Below are 20,566 nucleotides of genomic sequence, written 5' to 3' on the forward strand. Positions count from 1 at the left end.
GCCTAAAGTGTGATGACATTGAAGTGTGTATTAGACATACAGTGCAAGTTACTTCTAGTCTCTTTAGTAACATTTTCAGCATGTTGAAAGTAGGATGAGTTGGCAACTGAAGAACCCATGAAATGCAAGAATACTAGTTAACTAATTCTCTAGCCCTAAAATTTCAAACAAATCTGAGTTATAAAGGTGAACAACAACCACAGCCTTCCTCTAAACTACCAGTATAAGAACCCAGCATTTTCAATCAGTCAAACAGCTGATCCCCAGCGAGTACCATACTACTGTAGTTACTTTCATCTTTGCTAGTTCTATAAACAGTGGGACAGCATTCTGCTAGTTTAAGTTCTGCTTTAGATGTTTCCTCGAACCGTCAAGTTACTCAGCTACAACTAATCTGAACTAGCATTCACAGTACCTGAAAAGATCAGAATTTGGTCACATCTTAAGCTCAAGTATAATAAACCCCTGGTTATCACATTTATAATCCATAGCTTGCCAGCTTGTAACAGCTATCTAGAAAAGGCTCAATCCATTACAAACTTCAGACCTTCCCTAGAGCTTAGGGAAGAATAGCTTCCACTGTTCTTGCCCACCATACAGCTAGACAACATACACTTCTCCCAACACAGAAGGTAGTTATAACAATCAAAGATGCTATTTTAACATGTTAGCTTTTCTAGTTAGCCTGTTATTTACTGGTCTCAAAGTAATCGCTATCACAAGGCATTCTCACACTTCTGAATAAACACCGTAAGTTTCTATCGTGATTCATTTGAAAGTATAAGGCCTGAACCTGACAACAGAAGAGTCTTACACCAAAATTCATTAAAAGTTTTAACAAGATGTTTTCATGCTTACCTACAGCAAGATATGTATTGTTATGCAAATCTTGTAACAAGTAGTATCTAGCAAACCCCAATGTCCTCAAAGAGTCTTGGTGATGTCTTTATAGCTTCTTGCAGGCCTAATCATCTTCCTGCACACACTCATTACAGAAGTGAGTTGTAGCTAGCAATTAAAAACAATTACATTAATATGGAGTTTATGCACAAGCTAAAACAAATTTCCTTCTTTCACCAGTATAGATGACCTTAGCTGTACAATTATTCTGACACAAAAAACAGCTGCTAATTTTAGGGAGCTAGGAGAAACTGTTTAACCATATAGAAATAAGTTCTCTTTTCTACTGCCCCATAGCATTCCTACAGAGGAACTAAGCCTCCACCGAACACCATTAATGAAGGCTGTTGGTTCACGTGCTAATGGCTTCCTCAGAATAAAAGCAATTGCTGTCTCACAGTTCAGAGTGAACAGGGAAAGGCAGCAGTTGGCCATTCATGTTAGGTAACACAAAACACGTTAGTTTCTTACCCCAATTTAGTCTTGGTCAGGCTTTTACTCTGGTCTCAAAACGTGCCTCTGGTCTTCCATATGTGCTGTTTCGGTAATTGAAATATTTCGCTGAAAACTTTTGAGTAGACAGTTTTTACCATGTGGACGTTAATACCTTGGTATAGAATAAATTTCATACCAAGATACAAGGATAGTGTTAAGTTATTTTGATGAACATTTATTATATATTTTGGAATTGTGCTGCACACTGCTATAATTTACAAGCTACATACAAAGCTGAACCAAGATACTGAATCCACACACAAAGGATTTTTAAGGTAGATACCCAGATTTGAATGTGCTCTACATCTTCTGTATCATCACCTGAAATTTACCTGCAAAGAAAAAGCAAAGTCAGATCAAAGTATCACCATTAGAGTTATTTTTCCAAGTAATTATTTTCTTGTAATCGTTTTGTTAAAAGAAATAGTAAGGAACATTTCAATCTTACAGTTTGTGAAAAATCTAGCCATTATTTAAATTTAGCATTTAAATTTAACTCCAGCTGAACAGTTTTTCCTTTCTTTTCTTTTTTTCTTTAAGTTGATCCATGACCCACATCACAACAGTTTTGTCAGCTAAATTTAAGATTTGTGCAAAGTCTGTGGAAATTTTTAAATCCCCCTTAAGCAGCTTGGGTAGTTACAATGGACTTCACTTACTAACTTTAATGACTTCTGTAGAGAAAGAGCATGTATCTAGTTGGTTTTATCTTCGCTCGTTCAAATAGCATTCTGGACGTACATCCTTATGCATTTGATGCTTCCAAATGTAAATACAACTTTTTAGTTTTGCTTTCCACTCAGTATCATGGAGGTTCACCCTCTGTCAGTATTTTCTAAACACTAAAGCATTTAGTGACAAGCCATATCCTGAAGTTCGTACCGGCTCCTATGGCTCAGCAGCTTAAGACTAATTCCACCTTGATAAATGCTTCTACAGTGATGAAGTCAGTAAGGAAAGTTACCAAGTGAGCTAATAATTGAATACTCCAAGAACTACTTACATGCAGGCATTGATGAAACTTCAGCTGTTACAATACTCTTTATTCCCAAATTCGATAGGCCTCCTCTGATTAGTCCACAGGTAAATGCTAAATACTAAATATAAAGTTGCACTTTAAATAAGCGTCAAGGGTGAAGCTTGTTGCTAAAGATTGAAACTAAGTACTCAAGAACAAGACTTAACACTTGGACAATATAAAACTATGGAGGTTTTGTTAGCGTGCTTGAGAGACTTTGTCATATCTCCAATAGATGAAAGCTCCAGTATTTGGTACAGCGGAGCTCACAATACAGATTTCTCGTTAGAGGCACTATCTTGAGTCACTTGTTTCTATTTTCATTAAACCTGTAGGAACTTAATATCCTTAAAACAATTATTCCCAAGACTTGGCTGAAATTAGCAACTGGTATTAAAAGTCAATGAAGGAGAAACAGTCCAAGACAGCATTCTTGCACAGGCCGCACCTTAGAATACAAGGGCCTGCAGATATTTAGAATATATGTTGCAAAACAGAAGAAACATCTCACCAAACACCAAAAAAAAAAAAATCACAAGGACAGTAGTCTGCAACTGCGATGACTAAGAAGATCAAGAATTAAGAAACCAAAAATGGAACTGAATGCCCCATTTCTTACATCCACCTGAACCAAAGTGCTTTATAAGAGGCTCTGCAGAGGCACTGATTTTACTTACCTAAACTATTACCCTAACTCAGCACCTACACTCAAAACTATTTTTAATTGGTGGAAGATCTTTCTGAATGTTCATATAATCCCAGAAGCTTGTTCTAGGTAACAAATAGCATCTTCCAAATATGTTTTGGAAATTTTAAAAAAGCTTCTGAAAGCACATGCTTTTCAAAGAGAAAGAAAGAATTTGTGTGGTAGTGGCAGACCGGCTCCTACCATCAAGTAACTCAAACATGACAACAGCAAGTTTCACGACAACTACGACCATTTCTTGAACCATAAATCAAATCCACTGTTTTGAAACAAGGTGCATTTCTAAAAAGTACAGGTTTTGAAGACTGAACTTTAGCTGCCCTTTTGAACAGTTTGTATCCATTCAATTACAAAATTTAAAGTTACTATTAATAGATCAAGATAATTCAAATCAAACTGGTAGATCCCAAGGATAAAACTGAAGGGTACCTTTGGTGCATGTTCTAAATACTGCTTTCCTGCAGACATTTGTGTCAAGAGACGAAATTTATTGTCTTGAAGGACATAAATACCCTGTTTAAAAGAAAAAAAAGAAATTTTTTTAGTTGAATATGCAGTAGCATGTAATCAACGTTTTATGTGAAGGGATTTAATTTGTAGATACAATACAAATGTTCAGGTTGAAAAATGAAATTTTAGACTAAAGCATATGTGATTTAAGTTTAAACTGTATTATTTGCTTATGTGAAATATCAAAACAAAAGATACTTAATTGTGAGTTTACAACAAACCCCCTAGATAATAGTATGATCAGTTAACCCTAAAAAATGTTTATTTACTTTCTTCTTGGAAGAGTCCTCCCAGTGCTCAGAAACAATAGTTCCATATTAGAAGGTCTTTGTTAATATATCAAATGCATGCTGACTTTTACATTCAAATCTTAATCTTCATTTGGTATGCAATTCACTATTCTTATTCTCAAATTCAGTGAGAATTATCTTCTTTAACAGCAATACAGGTAACAATACCCAGCAGATGATCAAATTAAAAGTCTAGTGTTTTCTACATTACAATTTTGTGCCACAATATGCATTTTAATAAATTAAGTATGAACACAGTATAGCTTAATCTACCCTTGTCATGTTAATTTCTTTGCTAATGACTGTGCTACTTTGGAACTTCATAACCCTTGAAATTAAATTAAGGCTGCATATACAATTGAGACCTAAGCTCAATACTGCAGCTTTCTTTGAATTCAAAAACAGATTTCGAAGGTAATTATTATCTGTTAAGTTGTTACTTGATAAACAGCTCACTGAAAAATAAAACCTATTTTATTTGGCACAATCCTTGTACAAATTCTCTTGCTCCTACTTTGATACAACAGGAAAATGGCCATAAGAAAACAGAGTCATTCAAAAGGAAAAAGATTTTTTTACTCTAGTAAAATGACTCCTTAAATTATTTTGATCTTGCTTTAAGAACTGTGGCTGTTGATATAGGAAAGGACATAGATACAACGCAGTGTCACCAACATGCAAACCTGGGAAGTTTTTCAGCTGTTTCTTATACAAGTATACTTATACAAGTAGAGTGCAATTAAGTGTCTCAACTGCTGAAAACTGTAAATATCCTTAAAAATAAAAAAATTACTTCAAGGCAGCCATTCTATTTAAATAGACATTAAGACAGCAATATCACTTTCTCACACTAGTTTTCTACTAAAATTTATTGGGACATACATTAAAAAGTTCCTGTTTAAGTGTTAATCAACTGTAACCGTTACTGTCCTGTCAGTTTGTAACTCTGCAACAGTGCATATGAAATTCAAAGCATTTAATCTTTTCAAATAGGGTGGCAATAAAGACATCACAAGCAATTATTAAATTGTATTCTGAAGCTACATGCTAACATGAACCTTAAAAACCTGCTTTTTAAACAAAACAAATAAAGAACATTTTGGGTTTCTTATCAGGTAATTAATTCTAGACCAAGAAAAACAAAAAATGCGCTAGTAACTCAAAACTGTTACTGATTTTGTAAGTTAAATATTCTACAGCATTAGTACCTGATGATTAGTCCTTAGGTTATCTATTTGTTTTTTGAATACAGTTGTCCAAAAATCTTTGCAAATGAACTTCATAATATCTAATTCATCCTTGAACCTGGCAGTATCTTTTGTAAACCTAAGAGATAAATAAGAAATATATCAATAATGCACAACTTGACCGATTAAACAGAAAAAGAAAATACAAAAAAATGGTACTATTCAACATTATTTTTGAAGCTGTTATAGAAATTAGCTTTCCAACTATTGTACAGTATCATTCTAGCATCACTGTGCATTCATCAAGTATTTTAACTTAAGAGCAACACAGCGTTATCTTAATACCTGCAACATGACAGCAGAATAAATGGTTTTAATTATATGGTTATTAAAGACAGCTGAAGTACAGAAAGATGCAAAGCACCAGATCAGTTTTATCTTCAACTAAATGTCTAAATAGAAGATAAACAAAAAGCTCACACCTATACTACTGCTTGGAAGGAGTCCTTCAAATAAGCAAAAAAAGTACTAACACATAGGAACAAACATGTAAAACTCGTTCCCGTTTCCCAAAAAAGGACCTCTCTTGCTTATTTCAGAATTCTCTCCCTTTATCCTCCTTGAGGGTCTTTATCTGGCACTAAAGCACCACTTTGTTCAACGAAAGCATGGCTTCAGAAGCTGGAGAGCCTCCACGCGACCTCAGAACGAGGGCGCTGAAGTTGGATGTGCAGCAAGTCATTGTGCATCCCCAAATGGCCTGGGGAAACAAGGAGGCAACGCGCTCGGACGCAAAGTTCCAAGGACTACGAGTGCTTTAGAAAAACGAAATAGAGTAGCCAATCATAAAATTATGTTTAAGAAAGAAATTAAAAAGAGAAGAAAATCACAAAACGTACCAGAAGTAGGAAACATGCAAAAGTAGGTCTACAAAAAGTGCAATTAGAAAGGACTATAAGTATTAAAAGTCACCGTATACCCTGACTCAGTTTTCATGACGGAAAGCACTGGGAAAATACACACTCCAAAACTGTCCTGTGGTATTCAAACACAGGTCCCCGCAAGAATGAGATGCCAAAAGACAGGATGCCAGAACGTACAGTAAAAGGAACACATCGGCAGCACAACCCTCCGTCCACCCAAAGCAGCGAGCAGCTTTCCACCCACCGAGCGGGCGACCGCTCCTGGCCCCAGCAGGCCGGGAAGGAGGGGGCGTTGGGCCCTCGCCAGGCAGACGCAGGGGAAAACCCCGAAGACGAGCAAGGCCCGCCGGCCCCGGGAGCAGGGAGCTGCGAGGCGACAGCAGCGGCAGGGACTCACCTTTCGATCAGCCCCTGCCCGACGCGGAAGCCCATACTCTCCAGCTTGGTGGTGCAACGGCCGTTCTCCTGCAAGACACAAGGCGCCGCCGCCGCTTTACCCCGGCCGCTGCCGGGCGGCCCCCAGGGCGGCCCCGGCCCCACTCACCCCTTCGCCCTGCTCGGCGGCGCGGTACAGCCCCGCCACCATCTCGTTGTGCAGCAGCAAGAAGAGCGCCTCGTCCGCCATCTCCGCTCCGCAGCGGGGCTCCCCGCCGCCTCGCCCTCACCCCCGGCCGGCGCCGCGGCAACGGCCAGCTGCCGCCGGGGCCCGCCGCCGCCGCACCGCCCCTTCCGCCTGGGACGAGGGCGAGGGCGCGCGGCGCGGCCGGGCCCCGTCAGCCTCAGATGCTCCCGACCGAGGCGGAGCGGCCCGGCAGCGGCGGCCTGGCTGGTTCTCCCCGTCGGGGAACCGCTCGGCGTTCCCGCCCGCCGCCGCCTGGGGGAAGGCCTCCCGCGGCTGGCTGGCGCCGGCCAAAGCCTCTCCTGAGGCAGGAAAGGGCCTTTTACGTTATCGCTTTCCAGAGCCCGCTGCCTCGGGCGGCGGCACGAACCGGGGCTACCCAAGCGAGTGCCGTGCGGGGGAGGGGGGGGTGGAGCTGGGGGGCAAACGCGCCTCTTCCCTGCGGAGCTGCCCCCCGCCCGCCTCACTGCTGGGGGTTGAAATGGGGCGGGGAGGGGGGGAGTCATGGGTTCTGTATTGCCTTCAGACCGTCACTCGTTCATTCGCCTTCCGTTTCCTGCCGCTGTGGAAGGGCAGCGGGCTCCGCGCCTGGGGGCTCACCCCAGCCTCTCCACAGAAACGGCACCGGCTGCCTGCCGGGGAGGAGCGCCGTTAAAGCCCTCGCCACCCCAGGCATCGGGAGTAACGTCCAGTAACGGAGTTTTACAGCCCCTAACGGAGAGCCAGCTGGCGAAGCCCAAGCCACGAAGCTTCGGGTGACGGGCGGGAGGCGTGAGGGCAGGCGCGGACCCCGCACCGCCCCCCCGCGCGGGGCCGCCCGTATAGGCGGCCGCCGCCGCCCCCCGGTCCGCGCGCCACCGGGCAGCGCGCCAGCCCTCAGTAACGTCCCCGCCTATTGGCTCGCCGGGCGCGGCGGCCTCTGTAGTGGAGCGGTGATTGGCCCCCGCCCGAGCCGCCTGCGTGCTGGCTCGTCGGCCCCACGGAGAGTGGGAAAGTAGGATGTGTCCTAGGTGGGTGGGGATAACACGTCCTCGAAGTGGCTTTCTGATTGGGCTGCGGGAAATTGGCGTATGAGTTCTCGTTAGCTCTGAGCGATGTCACTCCGGCGGTCCCTTTGGTGATTCGTAGAGCTGGCAGGCAGAGCCTTCCAGTAGTTGGTCGGCCGGGATGCCAGTCTGCCTCTGGGCCCTGTGATTGCTGAGCGCCTTCAGCGAGCCTTTCCCGCGGGGCGTGCCCTTTCCTCTCGTGCCCGATTATTGGCGGTCGGAGGGGACCGCCGAGGAGCTATTGGCTGCGCCGTCCCGGCCCGCGGCTGCCGGAGTGGTGGGCCGCCAGGCGGGCCGCGCCGCGCGTGGGCGGGGCCTCTGCCCCCCCCACCCCACCCCCCCCGTTACCCAGCGGTGCCTTGCGCTGGGTCCCGGCTAGGCCGCGCTGCGGGCGGGATGGCGGTGGCCGTGCGCGCGCTGCAGGAGCAGCTGGAGAAGGCCAAGGAGAGCCTCAAGCACGTGGACGAGAACATCCGCAAGCTCACGGGACGGGACCCCAATGACGTGAGGTGAGGCGGGGAGCGCCAGCGGGAGGAACGGCCCGGCGGGGGGGAAGGAGGGGCGCGTGAAGCGGCCAGGCCGGGGCGGGGGGGGGGGGGGGGGGTGAGGGGGCTGGCGTGCACCGCGTTCTCGTCCCGGGGGGGGGAAGGTACGTGAGGGGCCCGAGGGGCGGGCGGCGAGGAGCTGCCCGCAGGCCGCCGCCCCCGCAGGCCGCCGCTCCCGCGCCCTTCTCCGGGCCATCCCCGCTCCTTTCTCCGGGCCATCCCCGCTCCTCTGGCGCAGCGCGGGGGGGGGGGGGGGCGATGGGGCCCCGGTCCCGCGGGTTTGCTGGAGGCGTCTGCCCGTCGTGGCGGGGGTGGGGGGGACACAACCGTGGGGTGCCTGAGGGAATGGTTGTGGCCGGGCGAGCTGCAGCGCCGCGGGGAGCCTCCCTGCAGCGGCTCGGGGGGGGCCTGGGCAGGTACCACTAACAGCGCTCGTTGTCTCTTGCAGGCCCCCTCAAAACAGACTGTTAGCCATCACAGGCCCTGGTGGAGGTAGAGGGCGTGGGAGCTTATTGCTAAGGTAAGGAGCTGCAGAAACGGGCAGTGGGGTTTCTTCCACCCTTTACTCTGGCACTGGTTTGCTGTCCTTCCACTGGGGTGTTTTACATTTCTCGTCTGATCCCGTTGCTCGTTGTACTGCTGTTTCAGTAGGTGGGCACTAGAGCTGGCCTACAGGGCATGTGGGGTTTTATGTCACTGCCTGAAATTTAAAGTACCTTCTCGTTCTGAGTTATAACAAGTCTAAACTAGTGGTTTTCCCTAACCCTTTCACCTGTTAGCCTGAAAAATAAGGGGAAACATCAAAGTTAAGGGAGGTGTTATGTGGTGTCTGGGACCTTGTCTCTTTGAAATCGTTCAAAATCAATCTCTTAGTAATTAAGAAACTGGTAGCTCTTCCAGGAAGAATAGAAAGAGTTGAAGTCGATAGGAGTTTTAAAACACATGTAGGTAAAACCACTAGCGTTTTGTTGTGGGTTTTTCTCCCCCCCCCCCCCCGCTTTTTTCCCCTCCTTCCCCCCCCCCCCAGTAGAATGAAAAGGCCAATTTTTGTTCAGTAGTTCTTTCTTAATGGAGTATGTAGTGGATTTTTTGTTGAATTTCAATATTAAATTGCTGGTTAAGGCTTAATACATCTTGAAAATTACTGAAAATATGAACACTTGAACATAATGGGGCTCCTTGTTCTAGTGTAGCTACTCAATGAAATAAGTGCAGAAATTCAAGTTTAAATTAGTTGGTCCACAAGCAGTATGTTTAAACACTTTTTTGCAGTAGTAACAGTAAATGATGATAAAGCTGAGTAAAATTTATTGTTACATCATGACCACAAAGCCAAAATACAGTTTGATTGTACAGGCTTAAGGTGGACCTGGGGTTAGCCTAACTTGTTCTGAGATCACAAGTGTTTTCTTTTTAGGCGTGGATTCTCGGATAGTGGAGGAGGACCCCCAGCCAAACAGAGGGATCTTGAAGGGGCAGCCAGTAGGTGGGTGCAAAAACTGATGCAGAGAACTTGCTTTATCAGAATGAGAATTTATAACAGTAAATTTAAAATGCTGAGATTCAATAACTGTTAATAACTGATGACTTTCACTGTCTTCAGAGATTACGTATTCAAGACGGAAATATATTTGGATGATAGCGATTGGCTGTGGTAAAATCTTCCCCCCCCCCATATCTTACAGCAATATGAAGATTATAGCAATAATAAAAAGATACAGCAATACAAAGATTCTTGGAATTTTCTGTTTTACTTGGTGTACAGTCTGCTATATTATATTCTGCTTAGTAGCCCAGATTTGTTTTACAGTAGACACAAATTCAATTATGACTGAGATTGCCCATTCAATAAATTGAATGCGTCCAGTGTGACAATAGACTCAGATTTTGAGCTTTCACATCTGGATGCAGATCTGTGAGATGTGACTGATTATAGTGAGCTTCATTCTATGGGCACTTACGTACAGTGGTAGTTCTTGACTAAAGCAAGGCTTGCTTTTGAATTTTTGAGTTAACGCAAAATGAATACTGTGAAACGGCGTTACCAGTAGTAAAGTGCTGTGCCACAAAGCTGAGGGTGAAAGCTGAAAATAACTTTTATTTAACACAGTGCCTAGTTTTTCTTTGTTCAAGCATCAGTTCATCGCAGTTCTCAGGTCCTAAGTGCTCTGCCCCTCCTCACCCATTTTCTAGGTATTTGGCTAGGTAATTTAAATAGCATTTCCCATTTGAAAAATCATACCAACATTTATATCTTGATGCATTTAAACCTGTCTCGTGATCCCCTTATGCCAGTAGCCATTTTAGAGATTCTGGAAAAAGAAAAGTGCAAGCATTAAAAACAAGAAATAAATTCCAAAGGTATTCTAAAAAGTCAAATGTGATAGTAATGTGGGCTCTTCTGTTTTACTTTACTGTGCAAGTTGTATTAAAACTTAAACTGTTTTATCTCACTGATTTTTACCAACAGTAGATTCTGTCTGTAAAAAGCTACTTACTGGTCATTGGAACAGTGGGGAGATTTTTACTGGAAGTGTTGGTTCTTCTGACTAGATATGCTGACTTGTATTTTTCTCGTGTTAGAACAGATGCTGTCCTAAATATATGTTCTCTAGTGACCACTAATGCTTTTTCTTCCTCAGGCTGGGTGGAGAACGTCGGACAAGAAGAGAATCACGCCAAGAAAGCGACGCAGAGGATGATGATATTAAAAAGGTAATACGTGATAAATGGAGCTGTGCAGGAAGAAACTTACTTATCTGGAACGTGAACAAAGTAGTTTGTTTTTTTGTTGTAGCCAGCGTTGCCATCTTCTGTTGTTGCTACCTCCAAAGAGCGAACGCGTCGAGACCTTATACAAGATCAAAATATGGATGAGAAAGGAAAACAAAGGTATGCAGAAATCTCTTTTAAGCACTAACGTGGTACTTCTGAGTAGTAGCTTTAGATTTAAGAAGTGTTATACAGATGTTATTATGTATCAAAGATGATGTTGAAAAGGTACCATAATGGTATAAAATTGATTTTAAAAAATACTCTCCCAAAATACTTCACAGCAGTAACAACACGTCGTTCACATCGCGTAACTGACAAGGGTTCTACTTCTCAGGCCACCTACAGGAATAGGTTTGCTAGTGCTATTGTAACTGATGGTCTTTGAGTAAGATAGAAATATATATAGCTTCATGGGTTACTTAACGTTTTGGACTGTTACAGCTGTCTTGGTACGTCATTTATTTTGTTGGTTGAAGGAGGCTTTTGGGTGTGGGTTTTTCCCTTTTTTTTTTTTTTTTTATGCAGTAGTTCCATCATGTGTTTCTTTTCTCTTACTACTTTCAGACTCATCATTGTGTGTACAGTCTGACCTTACTTTTGCCTGCTTCTTTTTAGATTCCTCCTATATATATCTCCCTTTTTCCTATATTTTATTTGTGCCAGGGTAACTCATAAAAATTCTTGCTGAAAGACAGTTCTGTTGGGAAGAGGTGTTGGAAAAGCGAGTTTGCAACTGTGTCCAACCTCTTGGACTCCATCCACTTCAGTCTGCAGCTCACCTGGTGCAATAATAACCCATACCTCAAATAAATAGAAGAATGAGAGCTGGAATAAGGAACTACAGAGAGCTGCTCTGATAAGAACCACAGATCAATTAGCACAGAAGAGGCACTTTGCTTGCTTCTTTTACAGCTACACCACCACTAACAGACCGCTCTTGCTTCCATCCCCAGTTTCCAACCACTTTTCTCACAGAAAGACTTTCAAAATTCTTAGTGGACTTCCTAGAGCTTCAGGCACTAAAAGTTTGTTTCCTCAGAATTGTAGTTTTACTGTTTTGCACTTCAGTAGTCTTCTGGGGAGATGAGAAAAACAGTATTGACCTCTGTGTGACTTGTGGTGGAAAGAGGCTCTTTAAGAGGACAGCATCCATTCAACTCTTTTGCTCAGTGTCTTCTGAGATGTCATTCATATACAAATACACTTTGAGTAATCTCTAGCTTTCAATTCTTTATTTGTTACTATTTCTGCTGTTTAATACACAAGTACGTTTACCTTTCCATGTCAGGTTTGTGCCACTGTAGTAGAGTGGTACTGAGTGAAGAGAGTAGCATTTCCTTTCTCTCTTAATTAGGTAAAAGTTCAAGGCGAATGAGAGAGTCTGCCTCTTGCTGTAAAGGCTTAATTTGGGATTAAATGGAAAGAAAGAAAAGGTGAAATTCAAGAAATTAGTTCGTGTTCAGAAGAAGGGAATTTCTTGAAGAATTTTACTTATTTAAGTTTTCTCAAAACAACACTTAATTGGATGAGAGCAATTCTGGTTTCATCCCATAGTGCAGTGTCTCACTGTAGAAGATACTGTTAGGCAGTCTGTGACAGATAAGCTTTCACTCCCCTGTGGGTCCATTTCTCCTTAATCCTCTGAACAGGGCGGGGGGGTGAGGATGTTTTTCAGAAAGCCCAATGACCTTCCAGTTCACTGCCTTATTGATAGCTCACACCGTATTTACTCAACCTTTTCTTCAGTACTCTCTGCTTTTGGATTTTTTTTTTTTTAATATTTCTCTAGTGTCATTATTTCCAGATGTAAAATGTGCAGGCTTCCAATTTTTCCACTGCTAACAGTGCTGTGTTATGGATAAGAGCTGTGTCTTACTCTTAAGCAAAATATGATATGTCACTGTAAATTATATCCTTGACTGTTGGCACAGTCAGTATGTGTTCTATTGCTAATGGCCTTGAGTAATACTGAGCCTTTAAAAATAAACGTCTGTGAGGTGGAAAGTTTCTCTCATTGTTTATGCAAATAAAAATCTTAGTACTTGAACTGAATCTCAGTTTCTTTTTGTTTTTATTCAGGAATCGACGTATATTTGGCTTGTTGATGGGCACTCTTCAAAAATTTAAGCAGGAGTCCACAGTTGCTACTGAGAGGGTACTTATTTTTTGTTTTATCAGATTGTAAATAATAAAGCAAAATTGTGTGATTAAGCTGCTTCAAACAGGAATGAAAATTCCCCATGGTGTAGGTTGCAGGTACAACAAACTGGTCAGAATGCATGTAGGTTTTTGTTTGGTTTAGTTTAGTGGAACTGGGGTGGGAGGCAGGAAAGGGAGTCTAACAATTTCATGACTTTACAACGCTATTGGAGACCATTGCAGAAGTGAAAAGGCAATGTTTTGTTGATTTTTTTTTAATTGCTGTACATGTTTAAAATATGTAAAACACAAAATAGATTACTTTTTATTGTTTACATTATTTGGGATCATTTCAAAGTAAATGGAACTTAATCAGATAACTATTTAATAGGTCATAGGCTACTTCTGTAAATAATGGTGATTCAGTATTCCTGAAGCAGTGCCCACCCCGATGTGTTCCAGATGTTTAAATTATAACCACGTATACAGAAATGTATGGTTGTATTATGCTATCTGTTTGACTACAAATGGCTTCCCCCTCCCAGTACAGATAACAAGAATTCCTGGTTTTAGTAAAGGGGTATGTGATTGTACTGAAGTCAAGGCCTTGCGTAGCTTAGTGGTAACTTCAAAAAACTTGTATATAGGATGGTGGTAACTTTATTCCTAGTATGCCCTTTTAAATTGTGGAGGGTATGGTATTTGTTTACTGTTGCCCTAAATGGGTTATTCAGTTAATACTAATAACCTTTAGATTAAAAGCAGCGTTTGAAAGTTCTACTTTCAGCAGTACGGTGGAAGCAGATACAAAGTCCTTAAACTTAAAACGTTTTCTGTGTAGTGTTAGCATAGCTGGCTTGCAGTGTTGGTATTGATTACTTCCAGATTCAGTATTTGGATATCCTGCTGTTTTATCTAACTTGTCATGTAGCACCTGAGAAAGGACCAAAGTTCTCTGTTGCCTGCTTGCCTTTAGAACAAGTAACTATTGATTAGGATGGTCTAGAAACATGGAGTCGTTGTCTAATTTATAGTAGTATGTGTTTGCATAAAGAGACATTGAGGAGTTACTGCTCTTTGCAACACTTTTCTGAGAATTTGTATAGGCATTGTTCTCTTCATACATAAAAATTACTATAAATCAAAGTAGAGGCCTGAGGAGTTTTATGACACAGCTATTTTGTTGTCCAGGCACTAAATTGTATGTTTTTTATTAAGACAGCTATTGTACAATCTGAGCATATGGCTGTCTAGGACATACAGACAGGGCATTCCTGGATTATAGTAATGTATCTATTTGGCGACGAATATACTGGAAGTATTCGCAATGTAATTTGTTCTGCAGGTCACAAACACCAACCTGCAGTCCTTCATTTGTTTCTGGGGGAGTTGACTTTTTTCCCCTCAAAGTGGAATACCTGAAATCTATTTCTTTTTTTCTGCCATTGGGGAAAAAAAAACATGTTGAAGTTTGTATTGAAAATTCAAATCCAAACTGAACGATAGAAAAGCAGACAGAAATCCACAGGGGCCCATAATTTTATAGTTAACCCACAAAAAAATTAGGTGCCAGCAAGCAATGACACTCTTCTTCCATTACCTGTAAGCTAGGAGATATTTCTTAATGTGTTTTTAGGAATGCCTTTAATGGTGTAAATAATTCAAAATTTTAATTGGACCAAACTAGAACACTTTATTGATTTAGAAAAAATATTTAAGATGCTTCTTTATTTATCTTAGCAAAAAAGACGACAAGAAATTGAACAAAAACTTGAAGTGCAGGCAGAGGAAGAAAGAAAGCAAGTTGAAAACGAAAGGCGAGAACTGTTTGAAGAAAGACGTGCTAAACAGACAGAGCTGCGGTTACTGGAGCAAAAGGTTGAGCTCGCTCAGTTGGTGAGTTTTAGTTTTGCTCTTGATCTTTCTCTTGTTTAAACTATTCTTGTGTATCTTAGGGTTATTTTCTGTCATTTCTCAGCAAGAAGAATGGAATGAACATAACGCTAAAATAATTAAATACATAAGAACGAAGACAAAACCCCACTTATTCTACATACCTGGCAGAATGTGTCCTGCTACGCAGAAGTTGATGGAAGAGTCACAGAAAAAGATGAATGGTAGGTGGCCTTTGTGATACAAAGGCCCTTGTTCTTGCCTCCCTGTGGTGTTTGCTGTACAAATTTCTTTCAAGTGTCTCTGCTTAAATACATGAATTTCATGGTTAGGACAAACTGTGTTCTTGCATGGGTGTTCATCATAAGTGAACATTACTCTTTCAGTGACTTATTTTTATGTTGGATGTGCTTTGATTCTCTTACAAGAAGTCAAAAGAGGTGTATGCATAATCTCAGAGGTATGTGTTTAAAACAGTCCTTTATATAAGCTTTAGTAGCCAGATGTATGCCAGTGCAGCAACTTAGTTTTTGAAAAGGCAGATTCTATGGATTGAAGACCCAAGGAAATGCAGGTTTTTACAAAGGATTTGAGAAGCGTTTTCTTAAGCACAGCACTGAACTTTATGATTTTTTTTTTTTTTTTTTTTAACCTTAATGTGTGTTCATTTCTGTTTCACAGGATGACTATATTTTTCTTTTGGAAAACAATTTAAAATACTGCGGTTGATGGTAGTCATACTGTTCTTTTTTATTAAACTGAGAATGTATTGGGTTTTTCTTCTAAAGGAGCTTTTCTTCATTGTGTGGGGTTGGGGGATAAGAGAAGCTAGCTCACCTGTCTGAATAGCTTATATTATTTAAGCTTTCTTAATACCTAACCAGCTTTTTGCTGATTCTTACTGTCTTTTGTTTACCTTAGGAAGTATAACCTTGTTAATATATAAATACCAGGAAATTAAGGTATTATTTTGATATACTGTTGGTTGGATTGATTTTAATGACGTCAAAAACTCTTTTTGTTAGCGTAGATTTAGGGCTTTACTGTTCTGATACTCAGCTGAGCTGACTATCCCCTTCGCTTTGTTTTCTTAAGATAACTAGCAGTCTTTTTCATTATGCATGAATGGCTTGCTACTTCAGAATGAATAATGATGCAGTATTTATAAGCTAAAACAATTTGATAACTTACTAGCTCATAGTTAAGGGGAAAATAGACTTCAGTGTCTGTAGATTATCTGAAACTATTATTTATGCATTTATTCCCTAGCACTCTTTGAAAGCAGGCGAAATGAATTTGCAGAGCAGATTAACAAAATGGAGGCCAGGCCCAGAAGACAATCTGTGAAGGAAAAAGAACAGCAGGAGGTGCAGAATGAAGAAAAGAAGGAAGAACAGAACAAGGAGCAGGAAGAGGGTAAGGTGGCTCAGCAGGTGGAAGAGGTGGAGACAGGTAATCAGCACAATGATGTAGAAATGGAGGAGGTAGGGGAGGAAAAGGGAAAAATAGGTTCAGGGCATAGTGATGCAGAGAAAGAACAGGAAGAGGATGAACAGAAACATGAAATGGAGATTAAAGTAGAAGAGACTACTGAGGTGAGGGAGAATGACAAGCAACAGGATGGTCAGCATGAAGAGGTCACAGTTGTAAAAGAGGAAGGTGAAAACATTCAGCCAGTGGATAATGAGCAGGATGTGGCTGAAATGAATGAGGCAGATAGCGTAGAACCTGTAGAAAATGAAAATGGCAAAGAAGTGGAACCAGAAACAGAGTGTGATGCTCAGCCAGAAAAAGTGTGTAATGTTCCTTCTCCCGAGAAGGAGAAAGGTATCAAACCAGAAATTGAAGCTGAACCTGAAGAAAAACAGAAGGCACCTGAAGCTCAGCCAGAACCTGTGACTGAGGCTCTATCTCAGCCACAGTCTGTGCCACTGCCACAGTCACCTCAGTTGTCTCAGTCCACTCAGGATACAGAGCCCCAGGCAGACAAGGATGAAAATGCTGTGGTGTCTGTAAAGGTGGTTGAGGCACAGACAGAGCAGAGTCAGACACCGAGTGTAGAAATTAAGAGTAAGACTAGGAGTCGAAGCAGGGGTAGGGCAGGGAACAAAACTGGTAAGAGTCATAGCCGTAGTAGCAGCAGCAGTAGTAGCAGTAGTACTTCAAGCAGTACTAGTAGTGGAAGTAGTTCCAGCACTGGCAGCAGTAGCAGTCGGAGTAGTTCCACCAGCAGCAGCACTACAAGTGGAAGTACTAGCAGGGACAGTAGCAGCAGTAGCTCTAGCAGTAGTGAAAGTAGAAGTCGAAGCAGAGGAAGAGGGCATAACAGAGATAGAAAACGCAGAAGGAGCACGGACAGGAAGCGAAGGGATGCTTCAGGAGTAGATAGAAGTCACAAGTCCTCAAAAGGTGGGAGTAGAGATACCAAAAGCTCAAAGGATAAAAGTTCAAGATCTGACAGAAAGAGGTCTATATCAGAAAGTAGTCGGTCAGGCAAGAGAACTTCACGGAGTGAAAGAGACCGTAAATCAGACAGGAAAGACAAAAGGCGTTAACAGAAGAGACCAAGCTTCCTTAGCCTAATCTTTGCAGCGGAAGATTATTTGAGTGAAAGGATTCCTTGTAAGGAGGAGGAGAAGGCTGCCTTAAGAATTGCATGCTGTAAAAAATCTTTTGGAAAAATGCAGACTGTTTACCAGGCATTCTTGTACTTTTTACATAATTTTGTAAAAGGTTACTTACCAAAATTATGTGAAGTTCCTGAAAATGTAAAAATAAAAGATTAACACTCCTTTGCATCTTTTTTAAATATCCTGTACTCATTAAGATCCTCTGTATATTTTAATAGGTAAACCTTTAAGTAGGTGTGATCACTTCTTCTGTATCATACACTTTTTTTTTTTGTAGAAATAAATGTGCGTTTTAAATAAATTGTTTGAGATGTCCTGTTGACAATTAAATTCCCCTTTTAGATCATATGTAGGGAGGCAATGTTGCAGGAAACGTAAAATTTTGCTTTTCCCCTCTATTCCTTGCAAGAATGGGAATCTTAAGACCCAGTAAAGGGAGTAGTCTCTCCAGTGCTGGGTAGGAAGGGAAAGTAATTGATTTGGATCTATACCTTTTGTTTTCTTCTGTAATCACAAGCTCTTACTCAATTCTATCTTCCAGTTTTATAAAACTTTTTCCTGTCCATAGGCAAGCAGTGATTAAATGGGAATGTTAACACTGGCCAAGATAGCTCAAGTCAGTCTGGAATACCACTCTCATCTGCCTTCTGCAGGTGTTTTGGTAGTATTTACGTCTATGTTCTGGAGACAGTTAATCTGTTTAATGATGTTCCTTGCTTTGGTGGCCAGTGGAGGGAAGACTTCAGCTTGCTTCTCAACCAGGATTCTTTTTATTTTAGTTGCAGACTAATCTTTGACCCCTTCATACCACTAGGAATAATTACATTGCAGTGTTGGAGTTACCTGGGACTACCTAATACTAATGTTGTGTGCGTGCAAGAATGCTTTCTGAATGTATTTAATACAACTTAAAGTGGTATGATGTTATCTATGAAGGTGAATACTGTTTTTATATAATTTTGTATGGAAAACAATAACATCTGTCGCTCTGTTCTGTACATGTGCAAATAAATGTGGCTTTGTAGACTACTCTCTCGATGCCTATGATGTTTTCTATAACACAGGTGTATTACCTTTGTCTTTCTACATTTAAAGCATCAATCGTAATTGCAGGTGACTGTACCTTAGAAGCTCTGTATCCAAAATTGTTCTTATAGGCTTTAATTAATGCCTATTAACTGAATATGAAACACCGCTATAATCCGTGTTGTCTTGGCAGGAAGAGAATTCTCATATGCCAAATCACAGACCAGGAAGTCCTAGAAAGATTTTGGAATGGAAATGACATGTAAGCTTATTTTAGTGTACAAAATGTGTTATATACCCCATTTTTCTGGAACATCAGACACTTGCAAAGTTCTAGTTTGGGAGGGTGTCAATTTTTGGATTTTTCATCTGAACCCAGAGTAGCGACAGACTGCTGTGTTCTGAAGTGCTGAGCTTCCTGGCTTAAAGAAATGTGTCTAGCAAGGGATGGAGTGTTCTTTCAGCACAACGGGCACGGTGGGAAAGCTCCTCAGGCTTCCCCCTTCTCAACAAGTTCAATACCTTACTCTGATTCTTCAGTCCATTTGCTATTTCAATACCCTATCTGCCTCTGCTTCTCTACAACTGAGAGTCATTTTTAGTTCTTGTTCAGTAGTCTCCAACCATTTTTCCTTCCCTTCAGAGGAATGTGGTGGTTTAATGTGCCTTCTTTTTTGAAGGACAAGCAAAAGTTCAAATGCCTTATTGAAGATGTTGAACACAGCAGTTTACCACAAGCATCAAACATTTATACTGAGTAGTTGACTAAATGTTACTGGTTCGCATGTTTCAACTACCCTCACATTTCAAATTGCCTTTGGAAGCCGTTTTAATTTTGTCGATTAACTATATATTTTTTCCTAACATTGAGTATTTTTAAGGTTTCTTATTTTGGGCTTAATTGATTGGTTCACTGCTGTAGTGTATTTACTGTACAGGTTTTAATGGCTGATACTGTAGTCATTATGCAAAGCTAGAGAAGTAGGTTGCTAGTCAGAAGCCACTGTTTCAGAGGAGCATGTTAACAGGGTTTATAAAAGCAATGTGGTGGGTCCTGGTAACTGAACTAGGGATTGGATTGATTACATTGTTTCAGGTTATATTACAGGCAGCAATGTATTTTTGACAAGGTGTTTTGTTGCCGAGTACAAAGCTGGTGATGTATTTGATAGTTTAATGTTTGTTAGAAGAAACTTACTGCCATGGTTAAACTATGCCGTTAATTAATAGTTAGCCTTGCTAAATCCAAGCAGCTCAATGCAACATAAACATCAGCATGTGATAACTTTGTAAGAATGAAGTTTTCTAAAAGCTAGATATTCCAACCAATATTCCACTATACAGAAATAGTATAAGATAGTAGTATACTATTAGCACAACATTACATAAAGACCTGTGTCTTTATAAAACAGTAGCATTTTTAGTAATTGTTACATTTGCCCTCAAGGTCCCATCCTCTTACCCTGAAACAATTTCACAGCTGAGGATAGGGCTGAGACCATGGGTGCAATTTCCTTCCTCTGTTCCCAGTCTACTGTTTCAAATAGCTGACAATTTCAAGACTGCATTTAGAATCATAGAATCATTAAGGTTGGAAAAGACCTCTAGGATCATCAAGTCCAACCGTCGACCCAACACCACCATGCCCACTAAACCATGTCCCTAAGCGTCTCATCTACGCGTCTTTTAAATACTTCCAGGGATGGTGACTCAACCACTTCCCTGGGCAGCCTGTTCCAATGTTTAACCACGCTTTCAGTAAAGACATTTGACGCAACAGTTTGGGGTTTCTGAGAATTAAGTGCAGATAGTATAGGGGTAGGAAATCATTAGAATGTTTTCTTATTTTCCTTCCCCGTAGTGG

General features: G+C 41.5%; 2 protein-coding genes across 2 annotated transcripts; one reads left to right on the top strand and one right to left on the bottom strand.

Moving 5' to 3' along the window:
• Positions 1-1,544: 1,544 nt before the first annotated feature.
• TRAPPC6B (trafficking protein particle complex subunit 6B) lies at positions 1,545-6,732 on the bottom strand. The gene is made up of 6 exons (XM_076345070.1): positions 6,574-6,732; positions 6,427-6,494; positions 5,128-5,245; positions 3,549-3,632; positions 2,399-2,492; positions 1,545-1,727 (listed from the first exon to the last, which is right to left on the bottom strand). The coding sequence occupies exons 1-6, from the start codon at positions 6,652-6,654 to the stop codon at positions 1,696-1,698; spliced, it is 477 nt and encodes a 158-aa protein (XP_076201185.1). The 5' UTR covers positions 6,655-6,732; the 3' UTR covers positions 1,545-1,695.
• A 1,314-nt stretch (positions 6,733-8,046) lies between these two features.
• On the top strand, positions 8,047-18,705 carry PNN (pinin, desmosome associated protein). Its single transcript, XM_076345071.1, has 9 exons — positions 8,047-8,203; positions 8,688-8,759; positions 9,657-9,725; positions 10,882-10,954; positions 11,037-11,131; positions 13,094-13,169; positions 14,894-15,049; positions 15,132-15,270; positions 16,316-18,705. The coding sequence occupies exons 1-9, from the start codon at positions 8,091-8,093 to the stop codon at positions 17,599-17,601; spliced, it is 2,079 nt and encodes a 692-aa protein (XP_076201186.1). The 5' UTR covers positions 8,047-8,090; the 3' UTR covers positions 17,602-18,705.
• The last annotated feature ends 1,861 nt before the right edge of the window (positions 18,706-20,566 follow it).

This window comes from Aptenodytes patagonicus, chromosome 7 (assembly GCF_965638725.1).
Source record: "Aptenodytes patagonicus chromosome 7, bAptPat1.pri.cur, whole genome shotgun sequence".
Lineage (NCBI taxonomy): Eukaryota > Metazoa > Chordata > Aves > Sphenisciformes > Spheniscidae > Aptenodytes > Aptenodytes patagonicus.

Coding starts and splice junctions, on each gene's coding strand:
- PNN (XM_076345071.1), top strand. CDS start 8,091: ATGGCGGTGGCCGTGCGCGCGCTGCAGGAGCAGCTGGAGAAGGCCAAG. Junction 8,760..9,656: donor CGTGGGAGCTTATTGCTAAG/GTAAGGAGCTGC, acceptor TTTTCTTTTTAG/GCGTGGATTCTCGGATAGTG. Junction 13,170..14,893: donor CCACAGTTGCTACTGAGAGG/GTACTTATTTTT, acceptor TATTTATCTTAG/CAAAAAAGACGACAAGAAAT.
- TRAPPC6B (XM_076345070.1), bottom strand. CDS start 6,654: ATGGCGGACGAGGCGCTCTTCTTGCTGCTGCACAACGAGATGGTGGCG. Junction 6,495..6,573: donor CCGCCGAGCAGGGCGAAGGG/GTGAGTGGGGCC, acceptor TGTGTCTTGCAG/GAGAACGGCCGTTGCACCAC. Junction 2,493..3,548: donor ATTTAGAACATGCACCAAAG/GTACCCTTCAGT, acceptor CTTTATATTTAG/TATTTAGCATTTACCTGTGG.